At 39.0% G+C, this 19,749-nt stretch overlaps 1 protein-coding gene across 1 annotated transcript; it reads right to left on the bottom strand.

Moving 5' to 3' along the window:
• Positions 1 to 5,995: 5,995 nt before the first annotated feature.
• On the bottom strand, positions 5,996 to 15,216 carry LOC106700890 (olfactory receptor 7E178-like). Its single transcript, XM_070374719.1, has 2 exons — positions 15,197 to 15,216; positions 5,996 to 6,926 (listed from the first exon to the last, which is right to left on the bottom strand). Exons 1-2 carry the CDS (start codon positions 15,214 to 15,216, stop codon positions 5,996 to 5,998), a joined length of 951 nt encoding a protein of 316 aa, XP_070230820.1.
• Between the last annotated feature and the right edge of the window lie 4,533 nt (positions 15,217 to 19,749).

Below are 19,749 nucleotides of genomic sequence, written 5' to 3'. Positions count from 1 at the left end.
GGCCAAAGATGTGTGTACAGGACACAGTGGATGACAAACATAGATACTGATGTTTATGTAGTAAAAATTAGTGATGAGCTTTTTTCAGTTTCTCCTCACATGATGAGTACCTTTTAAGGAAACAGAAATCTTTTCACTGCTTGATGTGAAATTGAGAAATTTCTATCTCATTCCTTATTCATTGTTATTTATAGTAAATTTCAAACACTAACTTTATTCTGTGAGTCTTAATCTTACAGTAACTATGAGAGAGAAACAGATCCCAGTGAAGTTCTTGATAATAAATAGGAGCAAACCATACTTTCCCCCCTCTCTCTCAGGAATTCTTAGATATGTCTGTAGAAGTCAAGGGATCCTAAGAGGAAGAATAAATGTTAAATTGCCTTCACTTTTTCTTATAACATAGTAGAATACTTGTTCAATGTTATACAAAGTAGAGCCATGTCTAATCTCTGCCATTTATGTGTTACATTTGAGTGTACAAACAAATGATATTCAGCCCCTGCCCTCAACCTGGTAAAGGTCTTATTGTGTAAACAAGAAAATGTCAAGGTCAGTCAGGCATCCGGGATAAAGGGCTAATGGTACACAATTAATTAATTTGAAACACATCAACCTCAGAGTAGATGACAGGAGGGATGTCAACATTCATTTACATATTACCATGTGCACGTATTATCTGCTTAATCCACAAGTGCTTTAAGCTGTATGTGATTAAAAAGGAGGAATCAGAATGCCCCAGAGTAAAAAAATGACTGTTCCACAGGGTTAAAGATTTAGAGGACCTGATGGGGAAAATCAACTTTTCTGCCTGAAAAGCACATAAGTTGAAATGACACATTGACCTATTAAAGTGGTGAATATGATAGTGTACAATTATTGATCTATTAGTAGGTCAAAACATTATTGTAACAAGTACTTTAGGTTACCTCCTTTCTAGCACCTTCTCAGTTAAGAACTTCTTATCACTATTCTACAAATGAGAAAGTTAAACAGAAAGATGTTTTCTTTTATACTCAAGGTCACAATTTGCAAAATCAGGTAACTTATGAATTCCAAGATGTTCACTGAAAATTACCTTCATTATCAGGAGGCGATGAGGATGGTGCATAGGAGAACCCTGAACACACTTCCCCATGGAACACATCAAAAATGTGGAGATATTCTTACAAAAACCAAACTGGAAACTTCACAAACACACTTCTATCTTAAAAGCTTTTGCACAGTGCAGGAAACTATAAACAAGGTAAAAAGGCAATCCTTGGAATGGGAAAAAATAATAGCAAAAGAGACAACTGACAAAGGATTAATCTCCAAAATATACAAGTAGTTCATTCAGCTCAATACCAGAAAAACAACCCAATCAAAAAGTGGGCAGAAGACCTAAACAGACATTTCTCCAAAGAAGACATATAGATTGCTAATAAACACATGAAAAGATGTTCAATATTGCTCATTATTAGAGAAATGCAAATCAATATTACAATGAGGTATCACCTCACACCAGTCAGAATGGCCATAATTGAAAAAATCTACAAACAATAAATACTGGAGAGAGTGTGGAGAAAAGGGAACCCTCTTGCACTGTTGATGGGAATGCAAATTGATACAGTGACTTTGGAGAAGAGTATGGAGATTTCTTAAAAAATTAGGAATAAAACTACCATATAACCCAACAATCTCACTATTGGGCATATACCCTGAAGAAACCAAATGAAAAAGACCCATGTACCCCAGTCTTCATCTCAGCACTATTTGCAATTGTTCATCAATAGATGAATGGATAAAGCAGTTCTGGTACATATATACCATGGAATATTACTCAGCCTTAAAAAGGAATACATTTGAGTCAGTGCTAGCTAATGAGATGGATGAACCTAGAGCCTGTTATACAGAATGAAGTAAGTCAAAAAGAGAAAAACAAATATTGTATATTAACACATATATATGGAACCTAGAAATATCTAGAACCTATCTGCAGGGCAGCAACAGAGACACAGATATAGAGAACAGACATGTGGACATGGGGGGAAGGAGAAGGGTGGATGAACTGAGACAGTAGCATTAAAACATCTACACTACCATACGTAAGGGCTTCCCTTGTAGCTCAGTTGGTAAAGAATTTGCCTGTAGTGTAGGAAATGCGGGTTCGATCCCTGGGTTGGGAAGATCCCCTGGAGAAAGAAATGGCAACCCACTCCAGTATCCTTGCCTGGAAAATCTCATGGACAGAGAAGCCTGGTGGGCTGCAGTCCATGGGGTCGCAAAGAGTCAGGCATGATTGAGCAACTAACATGTAACACCATATGTAAAACTAGACAGCCAGTGGAAATTTGCTGTATCATGCATGGAGCTCAAATCTGGTGCTCTGTGACAACCTAGAGGGGTGGGACGGGATGGGAGGTGGGAGGGTGGTTCAAGAAACAGGGGACGTACATATACCTATGACTGATTTATGTTGCTATATGTCACAAACCAACAAAATATTGTAAAGCAATTATCCTCCTATTAAAAATAAATAAATTTAAAGAACAAACAAACAAAAATAATGTTTTGTGGCAAGAAAAAAAAAGAAACATACTTCTGAAGAAAAAAGAATTTAAAGAAATACCCACATGGAGTTGGGTAGGAAGGTGGGAGAAGTGTTCAGGTTGGGATCTGTGCCTCTAGGATGTGACACAGAAGAGAAGGAGTGTGATATAACACAGGCTGGGGTATCCTTCCTGGGGAGTGAGGGGTTTGAACCACATTTTGGGCACCCGAGCCTGGGGTCTGACATTGGGAAGCGAAATCTTCACCTCACACCTGTTAAAGTGGCTATTATCAAAAAGATAAAAGTTAACAAATGCTGGCAAATATGTGCAGAAAAAGGAATCCTCATGCACTGTTTATGGGAATGTGCAGCCCACTACCAACAACAGAGCAGAGTTCCTCAAAAATCTTAAATAGAACTATCGCATAATACAGCGATTGTGTGTCCATACATAATATGGGCATAATATCGCATAATACACCTGGGTGTGTGTCCAAAGGAGATGACATAACTATCTCAAAGAGATAACTGCATCCCCATACTCACTGAAGAATCATTCACCAGAGCAAAAACTGGAAACAACCTAGTATCCATGAATGAATTAAGGATAAAGAAAATGTGACAAATATTCAGCACATACAATGGAATATTATTCAGCCATGAGAAAGCAGAAAACTATGCTATTCATTACAATATGGATGAATTACATTCATTACAATATGGATGAATTTAGGGGCATTATGCTAAAAGAAATAAGTCAGACAAGGAAAGACATGGAATGTATGGTTTCCCTTATCTGTGGAATCTGAATTACTGAACTCATAGAAATAGAGTTTATTTACTCCCATTTGACCAATTGTGAATGTTGTGGAAAAACATTTCATGAATGTTGTAGTACATCTAGATTAGTATTCTGGTGTGTACTTTCATTTATAATATTTTTAGATTTAAATTTCCTTTAATCATTTGATGTGAGGATTTAATATTATTTAATAAGAAAATAAGAGGTTGTAAATTTAACAGAACATAAAGTAGAAATTAAACTACACAAACACATACACATATACACTCAAAGTAGGATTACTTGGATTTTTTCCAAGATTCGTTGACTATCACTTTGTTGTTGCTCAGTTGTTAAGTGGTGTCCGACTCTTTGTGACCCCATGAACTACAGTAAACCAGGCTTCCCTGTTCTTCACTATCTGCTGGAGGTCACTCAAACTCATGTCATCTGCATAAGTGGATATACTGATATACTATTTTAGTAATTTTTAATGAGTGCTATTTCTTCCCAAAATCTAATAGGAATCTATCCTATGTCAAGTGTATCTTTTCTTTAATATCAAAGTTACTCATCAGTGGAGCTTGTGGTGATCTTAAGTGGTAAAATGCAAAGTAAATTAAACTAGTTTTGCATAATATTATTTTCAGATGGCCAATATTACCACTACAAAACAATGTGTGATGTATCTATGAAGTGATGGATAGTCATCTTGTAGAACTCAACAGGAACACTAAGACTCGAGTTATTGGACAGAAAGCCATGGTATTCAAATGAAGCTCTAACCAGGCTGTTTCTAGTATTAATAAAAGGAATAAACTCCCCTTTGTTGACAACTGGGCTATTTGCACTCCTAAGTAATGTGAAAGAAGATAAACTTATTGTGAAGACTGGGGTGACTGAATGTACCTTGGATATCATTGGAGTCACACAGCAATTGAAATATGACATCGCCAACCTATTTTCCAAGTGCATACCCCAGACTAAGACATATTTTTGACAACCTTTCTTCCCTGTGCACATTTTGCATCTTCAATTTCAGATGCCTCAAAATACACTTTTTCAAAACAATACTGATTTTAAAAAAATGTTTTGCTGTGTCACCTTTTAGTCACATCTTAGTTGTGGCACTTGGGTTATCTAGTTCTGGCACATGGGCTTACTTGCCCTGTGGCACGTGGGATCTCAGATCCCTGACCAGGGATTGAACCTGTGTCTCCTGCATTGGAAGGCGGGTTCCCAACCACAGGACCACCTGGGAAGACCCCAAAATATACTTTTGTACTCATGCTACAATATCAGTTGGGGTTCAGTCAAGAAAAGAGAAACCAATTAGTCATTTTAATAAAGAGAATTTAATACAGAGAGTCAGCTAAAGAGATATTGAAAGACTGAAAATTTAAAAAATGTAAAGTAATAACATAGCCATCATAAGTGAAGGAAGACTTGATTTGAGGGGCATGAAGGGAACACTTTAGCTCTTAGGGCAAAGAGAATTTTACTGACCACTGTTGAATATATGTAAGATGGAAGAAGATGAAAAATAGTGATTTCAAGAGCCCCACCCCAAAGCAAAGCCTAGTATGATGTAGAGAAGCTAAGTGAAGAAAATGATCAGAAATAACATGGTAAACACATTGCCTATTACTACATCAGGGTCTTCATAGCTTCCCCTCTGAGCTCTGTTCTCTTCTGGATGTTCAGCATTTGTTCATGAGCAGTTAGGACCCAAGGTATACAGGTCACCTTTGAATGAAAGATCTGATTTGAGTTGGTAGTTTTCAACCTTGGCCATATACCAGAAACACTTGAGTGCTTTTAAAATTCCTTATGCTCAGACCACACCCAAGTCTAATTAAATCAGAATATTTGATTGTGGTTAGACCCAGTGAACAGTATTTTGAAGTCCCCAGATGATTTCAATAAAACCCAAGGCTGAGAAGCAGTGACATGAATATTCACACATAACCTATGTAAACAAATTTGAAAAATAGAATTTACTGCAGAAAATACACAAGAGCTGTGAAAAACTTATAAATTTTCAATATACTAAAAGGGAATTATTCATCTTTTGAGGATGCTTGGGCCACAAAAGATAATCTGTATAATCTCTGTAGAGGCAGTAAGATTCAGTCAAAGCAGTAATGGACTCACAGAGAGAATAGACTTATGGACACAGTAGGGGAAGGAGAGGGTGGGTTGAATTGAGAGAGTAGCATGGAAATATATACATGACCATAGGGAAAACAGATACCAAGTGGGAATTTGCTATGTGACACAGGGAGCTCAGCCCAGTTCTCTGTGACAACCTAGAGAGGTGGGATGGGGTAGGAGATGGGAGTGGGTTTCAGGGGGAGGGGACATATGCATACCTATGGCTGATTCATGTTGATGTATGGCAGAGGCCAACACAATATTGTAAAGCAATCACCTCCCAATTTAAAAAAAAGAAAAAAAAATATTCAGCCAAGGAATGATTTTGATGCACAAGAATCCTAGAAATCTCACCCATCACATTAAAGACATAAAAGAAAAGTAATATTTAACTATGAGGTTAAGCAAAAGGAGAAGTAAAGCCATGAGAGCTACAAAAACTGATGTATGAGAGAGGTAGAATTTTCAGGTCTAGATTTAATCTTGCTACATTTTGCAACCTACCCTCCAAATGGATAACACAGGTACTAAGTGTAGAACATTTTGCTGAGAAACCTCCGCATGGCCCTTTTGATGTCCTTGTTCCTCAGACTGTAGATGAAGGGGTTCAGCATGGGAGTGAGCACAGTGTACATCACTGAGGCCACTGCAAACTTCCTAGAAGATTGTGAGATGGCTGAACTGAGATACACATCAATGCTTGTTATGTAAAATAAACAAACAACTGCCAGGTGAGAACCACAGGTGGAGAAGGCTTTATTCGTGCCACCTGATGAGGGGACTCTCAGAACAGAGGAGAGAATTTTACAGTAAGAGAAAAAGATCCCTGAGATAGGAAGAAAACCGAAGATGGCACCAGCAGTATACATGACTATGTTATTGGTGAAAGTGTCACAACAGGCAAGCTTGAGGAGTTGAGAAGGGTGACAGAAGAAATTAGAGATTTCTACATATTTGAAGCAGGTGAGTTGAAGCACAATCCAATTGTGCAGCTGTGACTCCAAAAGACTAACAAAAAAAGACACCAAAACTAACAGACAGCAGAGGCGTGGGTTCATGATGGCCATGTAGTACAGTGGATGACAGATGGCCACAAACCGGTCATAAGCCATTGCAGTGAGAAGAGTACTATCCATACATCCAAAAAGGAGAAAAATAGACATCTGTGTCAGGCAGCCTTCATAGGAGATGACTCTGCTGTGAGTTTGGATATTCACAATCATCTTGGGGACTGTGGTGGAGACCAAACCAATGTCAGCCAAGGACAGGTTGGAGAGAAAGAAGTACATGGGGGTGTGGAGGTGGGGGTCAGAGGTGACAGCCAGGATGATGAACAGGTTTCCTAAAATGGTGACCAGGTACATAGACAGGAAGAGGATAAAGAGCAAAGGCTGTAGTTCTGGATCATCTGAGAGGCCCAGGAGGAAGAATTCTGAGACACTGGTTAGATTTCCAGTTCTGTGTAGATTAGACACCTTTGGAAAAAATAAAAGAGGGCTGAAAAAATAGGAATTAAGTAACGGGCCTTGCACACTGTGTCCATATTTTGGATTCAAGCAATTCATTTCTAAGATCATACACCCCAGTTCCTTCAGAATTATTTCTCATTATATAACTGTCATTATTATGACAGTTTCTATCTGCTTAGAACTGTTTCCTCATTGATTTCTGTGTTATTCACCTCTGTCTACAAAGTCTTATTTTATAAGACTTCACTGAAAGATGAAAGGGAACAAGCACATTAGAGGTAATACAGCCATATCCATGATCTCAGTTAAATACAGCTTACTTTTTTAGACATAATACAGAATGAGAAACTTCCCCCTTTAAGGAAAAATATAATTTCAATTTAAATAGACTTAGATATAGTTACATTTTATTCAAATGCAATTCTAGATATTTCTTTTATTTAGAATATTTACAGATCTCTATGAAACACAGGACTATGTCATCTAGATTCTAAATTAAAGCTGAAGTTCATAATCAGAAAATATTTTATATGCTATTCAAAGTTTTATCATTATTTGGTTTCTCTGCCTTCCCTCTTTCATGAAATGAGTGATTACTCAAATCTCAGGGTTATGTTTTAAAAGCCACTTAATATATACTTCATATCTTTGACTATGGTGGACTTCAAATTTCAATCAGTATGGTTTATTTTTTTTATGTTGAGTCATTTATTGTAAGATAATTAATTAAGTGCACATAATACAGCATTCGTGACTATGAAGATGTTATCAGTGTACCAAGGATTGTCAATGATTAAATGGTAACAAAATTTAAGAAACCTACTTGAACTTTTTTATTTTATTTTTAATTAATTTTATTTTATTTTTAAACTTTACATAATTGTATTAGTTTTGCCAAATATCAAAATGAATCCACCACAGAGCAGAAAAAGAAATAAAAGGAATCCAAATTGGAAAAGAAGAAGTAAAACTCTCACTATTTGCAGATGACATGATCCTCTACATAGAAAACCCTAAAGACTCCACCAGAAAATTACTAGAACTAATCAATGATTATAGTAAAGTTGCAGGATATAAAATCAACACACAGAAATCCCTTGCATTCCTATACACTAATATTGAACTTTTTTATTTTATACAGGCTTGTTTGTTTCAGTCCAATACCATCTCAGTAAAATGTCTGATATGTGAGACCACTTTACTGTTTTTGGACCCTATTCTGTACTGGCAGATTAACTACATCATTGTTTTTCTTTTTTCAGTTTACTGAAGTTGACTGACAAAATTGCATATATTTGGGTTGTGCAATGGGAAATTTCTTAAAAGATGTCCAAAATGGTGATTTAATATATGTACACATTGTGAATGGTTACCATAGTCAGGTTAATTAACATATCTGTCACCTCACATCTTTTTTATTTGTGTGTGTGTGTTTATAGTAATAGTTAAGGAAATCTCTATTAGCATATTTCAAGAATATAATACAAAATTATTAGCTATAGTCACCAGGCGGTGTACTAGCTCCCCAGAATGTATTCATTTTATAACTGAAAGTTTGTACCCTTTGACCAAAATCTCCCTACTCTCTCCACCAGCATCTCCTCACAACTACAGTTCTAATCTATGGCCCTAAGAGTTTGATTTTCTTAACTTCCACACATAAGTGAGATCATATGATATTGACTGTCTATGTCTGTTGTATGTATTTTAATAAGCATAATATTCTCTAGGTCCACCCATGTTGTCACAAATGGCAGAATTTCCTTCTTTTCCTGGCTGAATAATATTTCTTTGCTTACATATACACACATATATACATACTACATTTTCTTTATTCATCTTTCAACAGACACTTTAAGTGTTTTCATGGTTTCACTATTTCAAATAATATCATAATGACATGTAAAAGCAGATTATCTCTTCTTTGGCATATATCCTGAAGTGGGATTGCTGTATCCTATGGTAGTTCTATTTCAATTAGTAAGTTTTTGTTGTTAAGGAACCTCCCTTCTCTTTCCTGTAATGACTGTACCAATATTCATTCTCACCAACCACACACAACAGTTCCCTTATCTCCACATCCTCCAAGGAACATGTCTTTTTTTTCTTTATAATAAACATCTCAACATATGAAAAGTGGTATTTGATTGGGTTTTTGACGTGAGTTTCCTGGTATTAGCCATGTTGAGCCCATTTTCATGTACCAGGTGGTCTTCCTTTCCTGGTCTAAACCCTCCTGTCTATGGTTGACAAATTTGGCACCTGGGAAAGTTCCCACAACCTGCCTTATGTCTACTAACAGATTTTCATGTGAGTCCTTCCTGACCAAGAGATTGCAATTCCCTTGATTCTGCTGCCTCAAAGTAATTCAGGTTCATTATTTTGGCATGCCATACTATGATTTAATTGCTGCTGCTGCTAAGTTGCTTCAGTCGTGTTCGACTCTGTGTGACCCCATAGACGGCAGCCCACCAGGCTCCCCCATCCCTGGGATTCTCCAGGCAAGAATACTGGAGTGGGTTGCCATTTCCTCCTCCAGTGCATAAAAGTGAAAAGTGATAATGAAGAGGCTCAGTCATGTCTGACTCTTAGCGACCCCTTGGACTGTAGCCCACCAGGTTCTTCCGTCCATGGGATTTTCCAGGCAAGAATACCAGAGTGGGTTGCCATTGCCTTCTCCCATGATTTAATTGAGAAACATTCAAAATAAATAATATAAACACATCTGGGAAGATTCCTTATCTGTCAGTTAGACAATAATTGAACCTATCTAAGAGGACTGTAGATGGGGGAAACAGTGGAAACAGTGTCAGATTTTATTTTGGGGGGGCTCCAAAATCACTGCAGATTGCAGCCATGAAATTAAAAGACACTTACTCTTTGGAAGGAAAGTTATGACCAACCTAAATAGCATATTCAAAAGCAGAGACATTACTTTGTCAACAAAGGTCCATCTAGTTAAGGCTATGGTTTTTCCAGTAGTCATGTATGGATGTGAGAGTTGGACTGTGAATAAAACTGGGCACCGAAGAATTGATGCTTTTGAACTGTGGTGCTGGAGAAGACTCTTGAGAGTCCCTTGGACTGCAAGATTCAACCAGTCCATTCTAAAGGAGATCAGTCCTTGGTGTTCATTGGAAGGACTGATGCTAAAGCTGAAACTCCAGTACTTTGGCCACCTCATGTGAAGAGTTGACTCATTGGAAAAGACCCTGATGCTGGGAGGGATTGGGGGCAGGAGGAGAAGGGGACAACAGAGGATGAGATGGCTGGATGGCATTTCCGACTCGATGGACATGAGTTTGAGTGAACTCCAGGAGTTGATGTTGGACAGGGAGGCCTGGCGTGCTGCGATTCATGGGGTTGCAAAGAGTTGGACATGACTGAGCGACTGAACTAAACTGAACTGAACTGAAGAGGACTATTGGGCTTCCCAGGTGGTTCAGTGGTAAAGAATCCTCCTGCCAATGCAGGAGTTGTGGGTTCGATCGCTGGGTTGGGAAGATCCCCTGGAGAAGGAAATGGCAACCCAGTCCAGTATTCTTGCCTGAGAAATCTCATGGACAGAGAAGCCTGATGGGCTACAGTCCATGGGGTTGCAAAGAGCTGGACACCACTTTAGCAACTAAACAGCAGCAGCAGCAGAATGGATTATATGACAGAAGAGTTCAAAGCCTTTCCTGTGCCAGGACACCAGAGCATGGAATGATAGAAAATTTTAAAATATGTCTCTGCAAGTGCAGTAAAATGTACTGTCCCCATATTTTCTGACTCTTTTCCCCCTATACTTATAAAAACTTCTGAAATGGTGTTTTGATCATTGAAATCTGAAGATTAAATGGAAAATAATAGGTCCTATAGAAAGTCCATGACATAAAAACAAATACTATTTTATTTTGTCTCTAGTCCTATGGGATATTCTGAAAAGGATGACAACACTGGCATGAATGGTGCACTATGCAAAAGCTATATTGCCCACACTTTGTTTCTGTGAAAACTGGAAGGGTTTATTCAACACTTAACTGAGTTTTTTTTTTTTTTTAATTCTTGGGGCCACTTCTGTGCTATCAAGTTATAGGCTCTGGGGAATCAGAAATAAATGACCCTCACTCAGTTCTCTTCATATTTGAAGGATATACTTGTATAAACAAAAATAAAATGTCCTGTCAGGGATATAGGGAAACCATAACATCAGATCAACAAATGTTTAAATCTGATGATGTGAGAATTACCATAATCATTATTAGGAACAAAATATCAAAAAGGTATTTTGCACTTTCTTTATGCATCCATCACATAGTTATTGAAGAGAGGGCAACAATTATTTGTTTAGTCCTAATTCAGTGGGTTTGTATCAATGAGGAATCAACCCAGTTGATAATCCTAAATCTCACAGATTCTAAGAAATTTCCCCATAGCACACGAAGAATTGGTAGAGCTATAGAATTCAAAATTCCATTTTTCTTCTCTGAGTCCTGCCCTAAATTTCACTGTTTTTGAAAGTTTTCAGCAGGAGTACAGAGGTATAACAACAGATGCACCTGGGGTATATTATTTTGAACTGTTTTCAGTTTCCAGAAACCAAGACTCTGATATTTATGTCTCTTTTCATGATTGATTCAGTTGATTATAAATACAGAGGAGAAAGTGGATAGATGATGTGAAATCAAGGAACAGCATCAACAGAGAGATCTACCCTGAAAATTTCAGGTGCCAATTATTTCTTTGACCTTTGCCTGTGATCTCAGACATTCCTCCTAAAGTTGATGCAGCAAGTGCTACCCACTCCCTTCTTCTGTGTCCTCCAGAAAACTCCAAGGGAAGGGGCATAATGAGCAGGGAGTCTCTACCAGGGCTGACAGGGAAGTGACAGGACTGGGTGAAAACAGAAAAATAGCCCAGGTGCTCTGTGTCTGGAATCAGCCTTCCCAGGGTGACTGGCTTCAAAGAGGTTTTAACATTTTCTACCTCATGACGTGATACATGTGACATAAAATGTGCTTCTTGAGGAGCTGTGAAGACATGTGGAGGAGTGCACCCCTCAACTGTTGCAGCCCCTCTGCCCTGCATTCACCATGTTTCTCTGCACCCAGGGGGGGAGCTGGCCAGCCCAGGCTTCAGGCATGTGCCAGGACCTGCCCTTCAGCAGCTCCCGTGCCTGGGACCTATGCCTGGCTGCCTTGCCTGCAGCCCACCAGACTCACACATCCCTGGAGGTGAGCCTAGGGCAGGCAGTGAAAAAAAATATTGTCCTTCTTTCTTCTTAATAAAATAATAATAACTGTGGCTTTGTAATAGAGCCTGAAGTCAGGTAGGTTGATTCCTCCAGTTCCATTCTTTTTTCTCAAGATAGCTTTGGCTATTCGAGGTTTTTTGTATTTCCATACAAATTGTGAAATTATTTGTTCTAGCTCTGTGAAGAACCGTTGGTAGCTTGATAGGGATTGCATTGAATCTATAAATTGCTTTGGGTAGTATACTCATTTTCACTATATTGATTCTTCCAATCCATGAACATGGTATATTTCTCCACCTATTAGTGTCCTCCAAAGGAGGCAAGAATATACAATGGATTAAAGACAATCTCTTTAACAAGTGGTGCTGGGAAAACTGGTCAACCACTTGTAAAAGAATGAAACTAGAACACTTTCTAACACCATACACAAAAATAAACTCAAAATGGATTAAAGATCTCAACCTAAGACCAGAAACTATAAAACTCCTAGAGGAGAACATAGGCAAAACACTCTCCGACATACATCACAGCAGGATCCTCTATGACCCACCTCCCAGAATATTGGAAATAAAAGCAAAAATAAACAAATGGGACCTAATTAACCTTAAAAGCTTCTGCACAACAAAGGAAACTATTAGCAAGGTGAAAAGGCAGCCTTCAGAATGGGAGAAAATAATAGCAAATGAAGCAACTGACAAACAACTAATCCAAAAATATACAAGCAACTCCTACAGCTCAACTCCAGAAAAATAAATAACCCAATCAAAAAATGGGCCAAAGAACTAAATAGACATTTCTCCAAAGAAGACATACAGATGGCTAACAAACACATGAAAAGATGCTAAACATCACTCATTATCAGAGAAATGCACATCAAGACCACTATGAGGTATCATTTCACACCAGTCAGAATGGCTGCAATCCAAAAGTCTACAAGCAATAAATGCTGGAGAGGGTGTGGAGAAAAGGGAACCTTCTTACACTGTTGGTGGGAACGCAAACTAGTATAGTCACTATGGAGAACAGTGTGGAGATTCCTTAAAAAACTGGAAATAGAACTTCCTTATGACCCAGCAATCCCACTGCTGGGCATACACACTGAGGAAACCAGAAGGGAAAGAGACACGTGTACCCCAATGTTCATCGCAGCACTGTTTATAATAGCCAGGACATGGAAGCAACCTAGATGCCCATCAGCAGATGAATGGATGAGAAAGCTATGGTACATATACACAATGGAGTATTACTCAGCAATTAAAAAGAATACATTTGAATCAGTTCTAATGAGATGGATGAAACTGGAACCTATTATACAGAGTGAAGTAAGCCAGAAAGAAAAACACCTATACAGTATACTAATGCATATATATGGAATTTATAAAGATGGTAACAATAACCCTGTGTACGAGACAGCAAAAGAGACAGTGATGTATAGATCAGTCTTATGAACTCTGTGGGAGAGGGAGAGGGTGGGGGGATTTGGGAGAATGGCACTGAAACATGTATAATATCATATATGAAACGAGTCGCCAGTCCAGGTTCGATGCACGATACTGGATGCCTGTGGCTGGTGCACTGGGATGACCCAGAGGGAGGGTATGGGGAGGGAGGAGGGAGGAGGGCTCAGGATGGGGAACACAGGTATACCTGTGGTGGATTCATTTCGATATTTGGCAAAACTAATACAATATTGTAAAGTTTAAAAATAAAATAAAATTAAAAAAAAATAATATGTGCACTTATAATTTGGAAGAGATGATGCAGATGTAATCAACCAAGAAACACAAAAACACACCCCAGAGCCTGACACTTAGGAAGCCTTGAATAACAGTACCTGATACTTTAATTAATGTCATCCTACTCAGTCTCCCCATGACTGCTTTCATAATGAATTGAAGTGCTCAGGGGAAGGTTACAGAGACCCATTGGCTGCTTTGTTGGGTGGGGTGCCAGCCAGAGTCAGAACCAGTGATGGTGGAAGCAGGACTCTGAATGAGAGTTCTCACACCCTAACTGGAGCAAGGATCGTGAAGATCACAGGGCTCTAATCTGAAATTTGTATACTGGTGTCCTCCCACCTGTCTATCCCAACTGTTACATTTGTCTTATAGTGGAAAAATTCATGTTCTCAACATTCCCTTCATCCATCCCTGTCTTACTTACTGGGCTGGGCTGCATCTCTGCTAGAACATGACCAAGGAGCACAGACTCACTGCCTGTCTCCTGCGTGGTGTGTGATGAAGTCTCAGGGTTCCTCCTCAGGATGGTCAGGAAGACACACTCAGGCTGGACCTTCTGATGTGGGTTCCTACAAAGGATGGAGACATAGGAGTGGACTCACAATATTAGAACAGGCAAATTAGTGAGCTGGAAGCACTGACAGTTATTCACAATGGTATGACCTTAGGGATCAGTGCTCAAAGCTCATCGTTCACCAGTTGGTCCATGTTGGCCCAGTCTCTGGAGACTCGTTAATATTAATGCAACAGGAAAAGGAGAAAAGTGAATGTCCTGGGAAGGGTCTAGATCTCTCCTCTTCTCAGGGGGTTGTTTACTTGTACTTGTTGCTTCCTACTTCCAAGTTGTAGGATGATGACATAAAATTCAGACTTCTTTTCCTCAGTTTAATCATGTGATGTGTGATTTTGATATTTGTAAATCCATTTTATTAATCATGAAATCTATGCTGTATTATGCCTTCTATACCAAAAATGTGATGCACTTTCCATTTTCTCAGTTAACATTTGTCTCTAAGTATAAATTTTTATTTTCATTGTCTTCAGTTCAGTTCAGTTCATTCACTCAGTCATGTCCAACTCTTTGCGACCCCATGAACTGCAGCACGCCAGGCCTCCCTGTCCATCACCAACTCCAGGAGTTCACTCAGACTCACATCCATCGAGTCAGTGATGCCATCCAGCCATCTCATCCTCCGTCGTCCCCTTCTCCTCCTGCCCCCAATCCCTCCCAGCATCAGAGTCTTTTCCAATGAGTCAACTCTTCACATGAGGTGGCCAAAGTACTGGAGTTTCAGCTTTAGCATCATTCCTTCCAAAGAAATCCTAATCTCCTTCAGAATGGACTGGCTGGATCTCCTTGCAGTCCAAGGGACTCTCAAGAGTCTTCTCCAACACCACAGTTCAAAAGCATCAATTCTTCGGCACTCAGCCTTCTTCACAGTCCAACTCTCACATCCATACAAGACCACTGGAAAAACCATAGACTTGACTAGACGAACCTTTGTTGGCAAAGTAACGTCTCTGTTTTTGAATATGCTATCTAGGTTGGTCATAACTTTTCTTACAAAAAGTAAGCATCTTTTAATTTCATGGCTGCAGTCACCATCGGCAGTGATTTTGGAGCCCCAAAAAAGAAAGTCTGGCACTGTTTCCACTGTTTCCCCATCTATTTCCCGTGAAGTGATGGGACCAGATGCCATGATCTTCGTTTTCTGAATATTGAGCTTTAAGCCAACTTTTTCACTCTCCTCTTTCACTTTCATCAAGAGGCTTCTTAGTTACTCTTCACTTTCTGCCATCTTTAGTCCTTGCTTTGGATAGCATTTTGTACTGTGAAGATTTATAGATTTTTATTTCTCTAATTTGAATGAGTCTTGTCTTCTAAGTTTTTCTCCAATGGAATTACGTTGCCTTATTAGGAAAATCTTTTTCATTTTTAACAATATTTTATTACACTATAGGTGATTTACAATGTTGTGATAGTGTCAGGTGTACAACGAATTGAATCAGTTATATACAAACATGTACCCACTCTGTTCGGAGAAGGCAATGGCACCCCACTCCAGTACTCATGCCTGGAAAATCCCATGGATGGAGGAGCCTGGTCCTGGGGTCTCTAGGAGTCGGACATGACTGAGCGACTTCACTTTCACTTTTCACTTTTCACTTTCATGCACTGGAGAAGGAAATGGCAACCCACTCCGGTGTTCTTGCCTGGAGAATCCTGGGGACGGGGGAGCCTGGTGGGCTGCCGTCTATGGGGTCGCACAGAGTCGGACACGACTGAAGTGACTTAGCATCTCACCCACTCTGTTTTAAATTCTTCTCCCATATAGATCATTACAGAATATTGAGTAGAGCTCCCTGTGCTGTACAGTAAGTCCTTATTAGTTATCTATTTTATATATAGTAGTGGGTATATGTCAATCTCAATCTCCCCTTTAACCCATTCCCCCTTACTCCATAGTAACTGCAAGTTTAGTTTCTGCATCTGTAACTCTATATCTGTTTTGTAGATAAATTCATTTGTACCTTTTTTTTTAGATTTCACATATAAGTGATATCATAATATTTGTCTTTCTCTGTCTTACTTCACTGACTATGACAGTCTCTAGGTTCATCCATATTGCTGCAAATATTTGACATTATTTCACTGTTTTTATGGCTGAGAAGTATTCCATTATATATATGTGCATTTGCAACATCTGTTTTATCTATTCCTCTGCTGATGGACATTTAGTTTACTCCCATATCCTGGCTATTGTAAATAGTGCTGCAATGAACATTGGGGTGCATGTGTGTTTTTGACTTATGGTTTTTTCCTGATATATGCCCAGGAGTGGGATTGCTGGCTTATATAGTAGTTCTATTTTCACTTTTTTAAGGCACCTCCATACTGTTCTTCATAGTGGCTTATCAGTTTACATTCTCACCAACAGTGCAGGAAGGTTCCTTTTTCTCCACACCTTCTCCAGCATTTATTGTCCATAGACTTTCTAATGACAGACATTTTGACTGCTGTGAGGTGATACCTCATTGTAGTTTTGATTTGCACTTTCACTTTTCACTTTCATGCACTGGAGAAGGAAATGGCAACCCACTCCAGTATTCTTGCCTGGAGGATCCCAGAGATGGCGGAGCCTGGTGGGCTGCCATCTATGGGGTCCCACGGAGTCAGACACGACTGAAGCGACTTAGCATAGCATTAGCATAATAATTAGTGATGTTGAGCATCTTTTCATGTGTTTGTTGGCCATCTGTATTTTCGGGCTTCCCTCATAGCTTAGTTGGTAAAGAACCTGCCTGCAGTGCAGGAGACCTGGGTTCGATCCCTGGATTGGGAAGATCCCTTGGAGGAGGAAATGGCAACCCACTCCAATAGTCTTGCCTGGAAAATCCCATGGACAGAGGAGCCTGGCAGTCTACAGTCCATGGGATCATAAGAGTTGGACACGACTTAGCAACTACACCACCATGTCTTCTTTGGAGAACTGTCTGTTAGGTTCTACCCATATTACTGACAGAGAAGGCAATGGCACCCCACTCCAGTACTCTTGCCTGGAAAATCCCATGGACGAAGGAGCCTGGTAGGCTACAGTCCATGGTGTCACTGAGGGTCGGACACGACTGAACGGCTTCATTTTCAGTTTTCACTTTCATGCATTGCAGAAGGAAATGGCAACCCACTCCAGTGTTCTTGCCTGGAGAATCCCAGGGACGGGGCACCCTGGTGGGCTGACATCTATGGAGTCACACAGAGTCAGACATGACTGAAGTGACTTAGCAGGAGCATATTACTGATTGTTGTTTTTTTTTTTTTTTAATTGAGCTGCATGAGCTGCTTGTATATTTTGGAGATTAATCCTTTGTCAGTTGCTTCATATGCAAATATTTTCTCCCATTCTGAGGATTGTATCATTGTATTGTTTATGGTTTCCTTTGTTGTGCAAAAGATCAATTAGGTCCCAATTCTTTAGTTTTGTTTTTAGTTTCACTACTCTGGGTGATGGGTCCAAAAATGTCTTGCTGCAATATATGTCAAAGAGTGTTCTGCCTTTGTTTTCCTATGAATGTTTCATAGTGTCCAGCATTACATTTAGGTTTTTAATCCATTTTGAGTTTCTTTTAGTGTATGGTGTTAGAAAGTTTTCTAATTTCATTCTTTTGCATGTAGCTGTTCAGTTTTCTCAGCACCACTTATTGAAGAGACAGTCTTTTCTCATTGCATATTCTTGCCTCCTTTGTCTAAGAAAGGTGACCATAGGTGTGTGGGTTTATCACTGGGCTTTCTATCCTATTCCTTTGAGGTACAGGTGGTGTTAGTGGTAAAGAATCCACCTGCTAGTGCAGGAGACATAAGAGACCAGGGTTCAATCCCTGGGTTTGGAGGATAGACTGGAGGAGGGGATGGCAACCCACTCTAGTATTCTTGCCTGGAGAATCCCATGGACAGAGGAGCCTGGTGGTCTACAGTCCATAAAGTTGCAACGAGTTGGACACGACTGAAGTGACTTAGCACCTGCATGCCATTACCATATGTTTTGATTACTGTAGATTTGTAGTATGATCTGATGTCAGGGAGCCTGATTCCTCCAGCTCTATTTTTGCTTTCTCAAGATTGCTTTGTCTATTTGAGATCTTTTGTGTTTCCATACAAATTGTAATTTTTTTGCTCTAGTTCTAGTAAAATGTCATTGGTAATTTGATAGGAATTGCATTGAATCTATAGATTGCTTTGGGTAGTATAGTCATTTTCACAATATTGATTCTTCCAATCCAAAAACATTGTATATCTCTCCATCTGTTTGTGTCACCACACATGTATTGATTCTCTGTTATTTATTTCTTTATTTTTGATGCACTATGCAGCATGTGGGATCTAAGTTCCCTGACTAGGGATCAAACCTACAGTCCTTTGAAGTCTTAACCACTGGACTGCTTAGGGAAGCCCCCCTGAATGGACTAATTTCTTAAATAGACAATTCTCCCAAGGATATATACAAATGGCTAACAGGTATCTGAAAAGTTGCTCAGTATCACTATTCATCAGGGAAATGCAAATCAAAACCACACAGAGATATCACTTCAGACCTGTAAGTATGGCTAAAAAAGAAAAGAAAAGAAAAGAAAAGGAGACAAAATCCATAAGACAACAGTGCTGGCAAGGATGTGGAGAAATTGGAACCCTTATGCATTGTTGGTGTAAATAAAAAATGTGGCAACCACTGTGGAAAACAGTATGAAGCATCCTTAGAAAATTAAAAACAGAACTGCTATATGATCCAGCAATTCTATCTCTCAGTATTTTATCAAAAGATTTGAAATTGCGATCTCAAAGAAATAGTAGCATTTCTATGTTCATTGCTGCACTACTCATAATAGCCTAGATCTGGAAACAACTTAACATCATAGACAGATGAAGGAATTAGAAAATGGGAATACTCTTCAGCCTGAAAAAAGAAGGAAATCTTGTCATTTGCAACAACATGGGTGACTTTAGGATATTATGCTAAGAGAAATAAACTAATCACAGAAAGACAAACACTGCCTAATTCTACTTACATAATTTGTCTAACAGAGTCAAATTCACAAGATCATAGAGTAGAATGGTGGCTTCCAGGGGCTGAGGGGAGGAGCAAATGGAGAGTTACTACTTAAAGGGCATAAATCTTCAGTCAATTAAAATTGATAAGCTCTAGAGATCTGCTCTACAACATTGTACATACAGTTAACAATAATATATGAACACTTTGAGATTTGTTAAAAGACAGATCTCATGGTAAGTGTTCCTTTCACAATAAAAAAAGAGTTGTCCTTGGAGACATGAACATTACCTT

The sequence above is a fragment of the Bos mutus genome, chromosome 7 (assembly GCF_027580195.1).
Source record: "Bos mutus isolate GX-2022 chromosome 7, NWIPB_WYAK_1.1, whole genome shotgun sequence".
NCBI classification, from domain to species: domain Eukaryota; kingdom Metazoa; phylum Chordata; class Mammalia; order Artiodactyla; family Bovidae; genus Bos; species Bos mutus.
Note: the sequence above shows the minus strand (reverse complement) of the source record. Positions and strands in the feature narration are given on the sequence as shown.

Bases quoted from the DNA above. Each gene is read 5' to 3' on its own strand.
- LOC106700890 (XM_070374719.1), bottom strand. From the start codon at position 15,216: ATGCTAAAGCTGAAACTCCA. The intron at 6,927-15,196 runs GTACTTTGGCCA...TAATCTACACAG, and splicing joins ATGCTAAAGCTGAAACTCCA to AACTGGAAATCTAACCAGTG.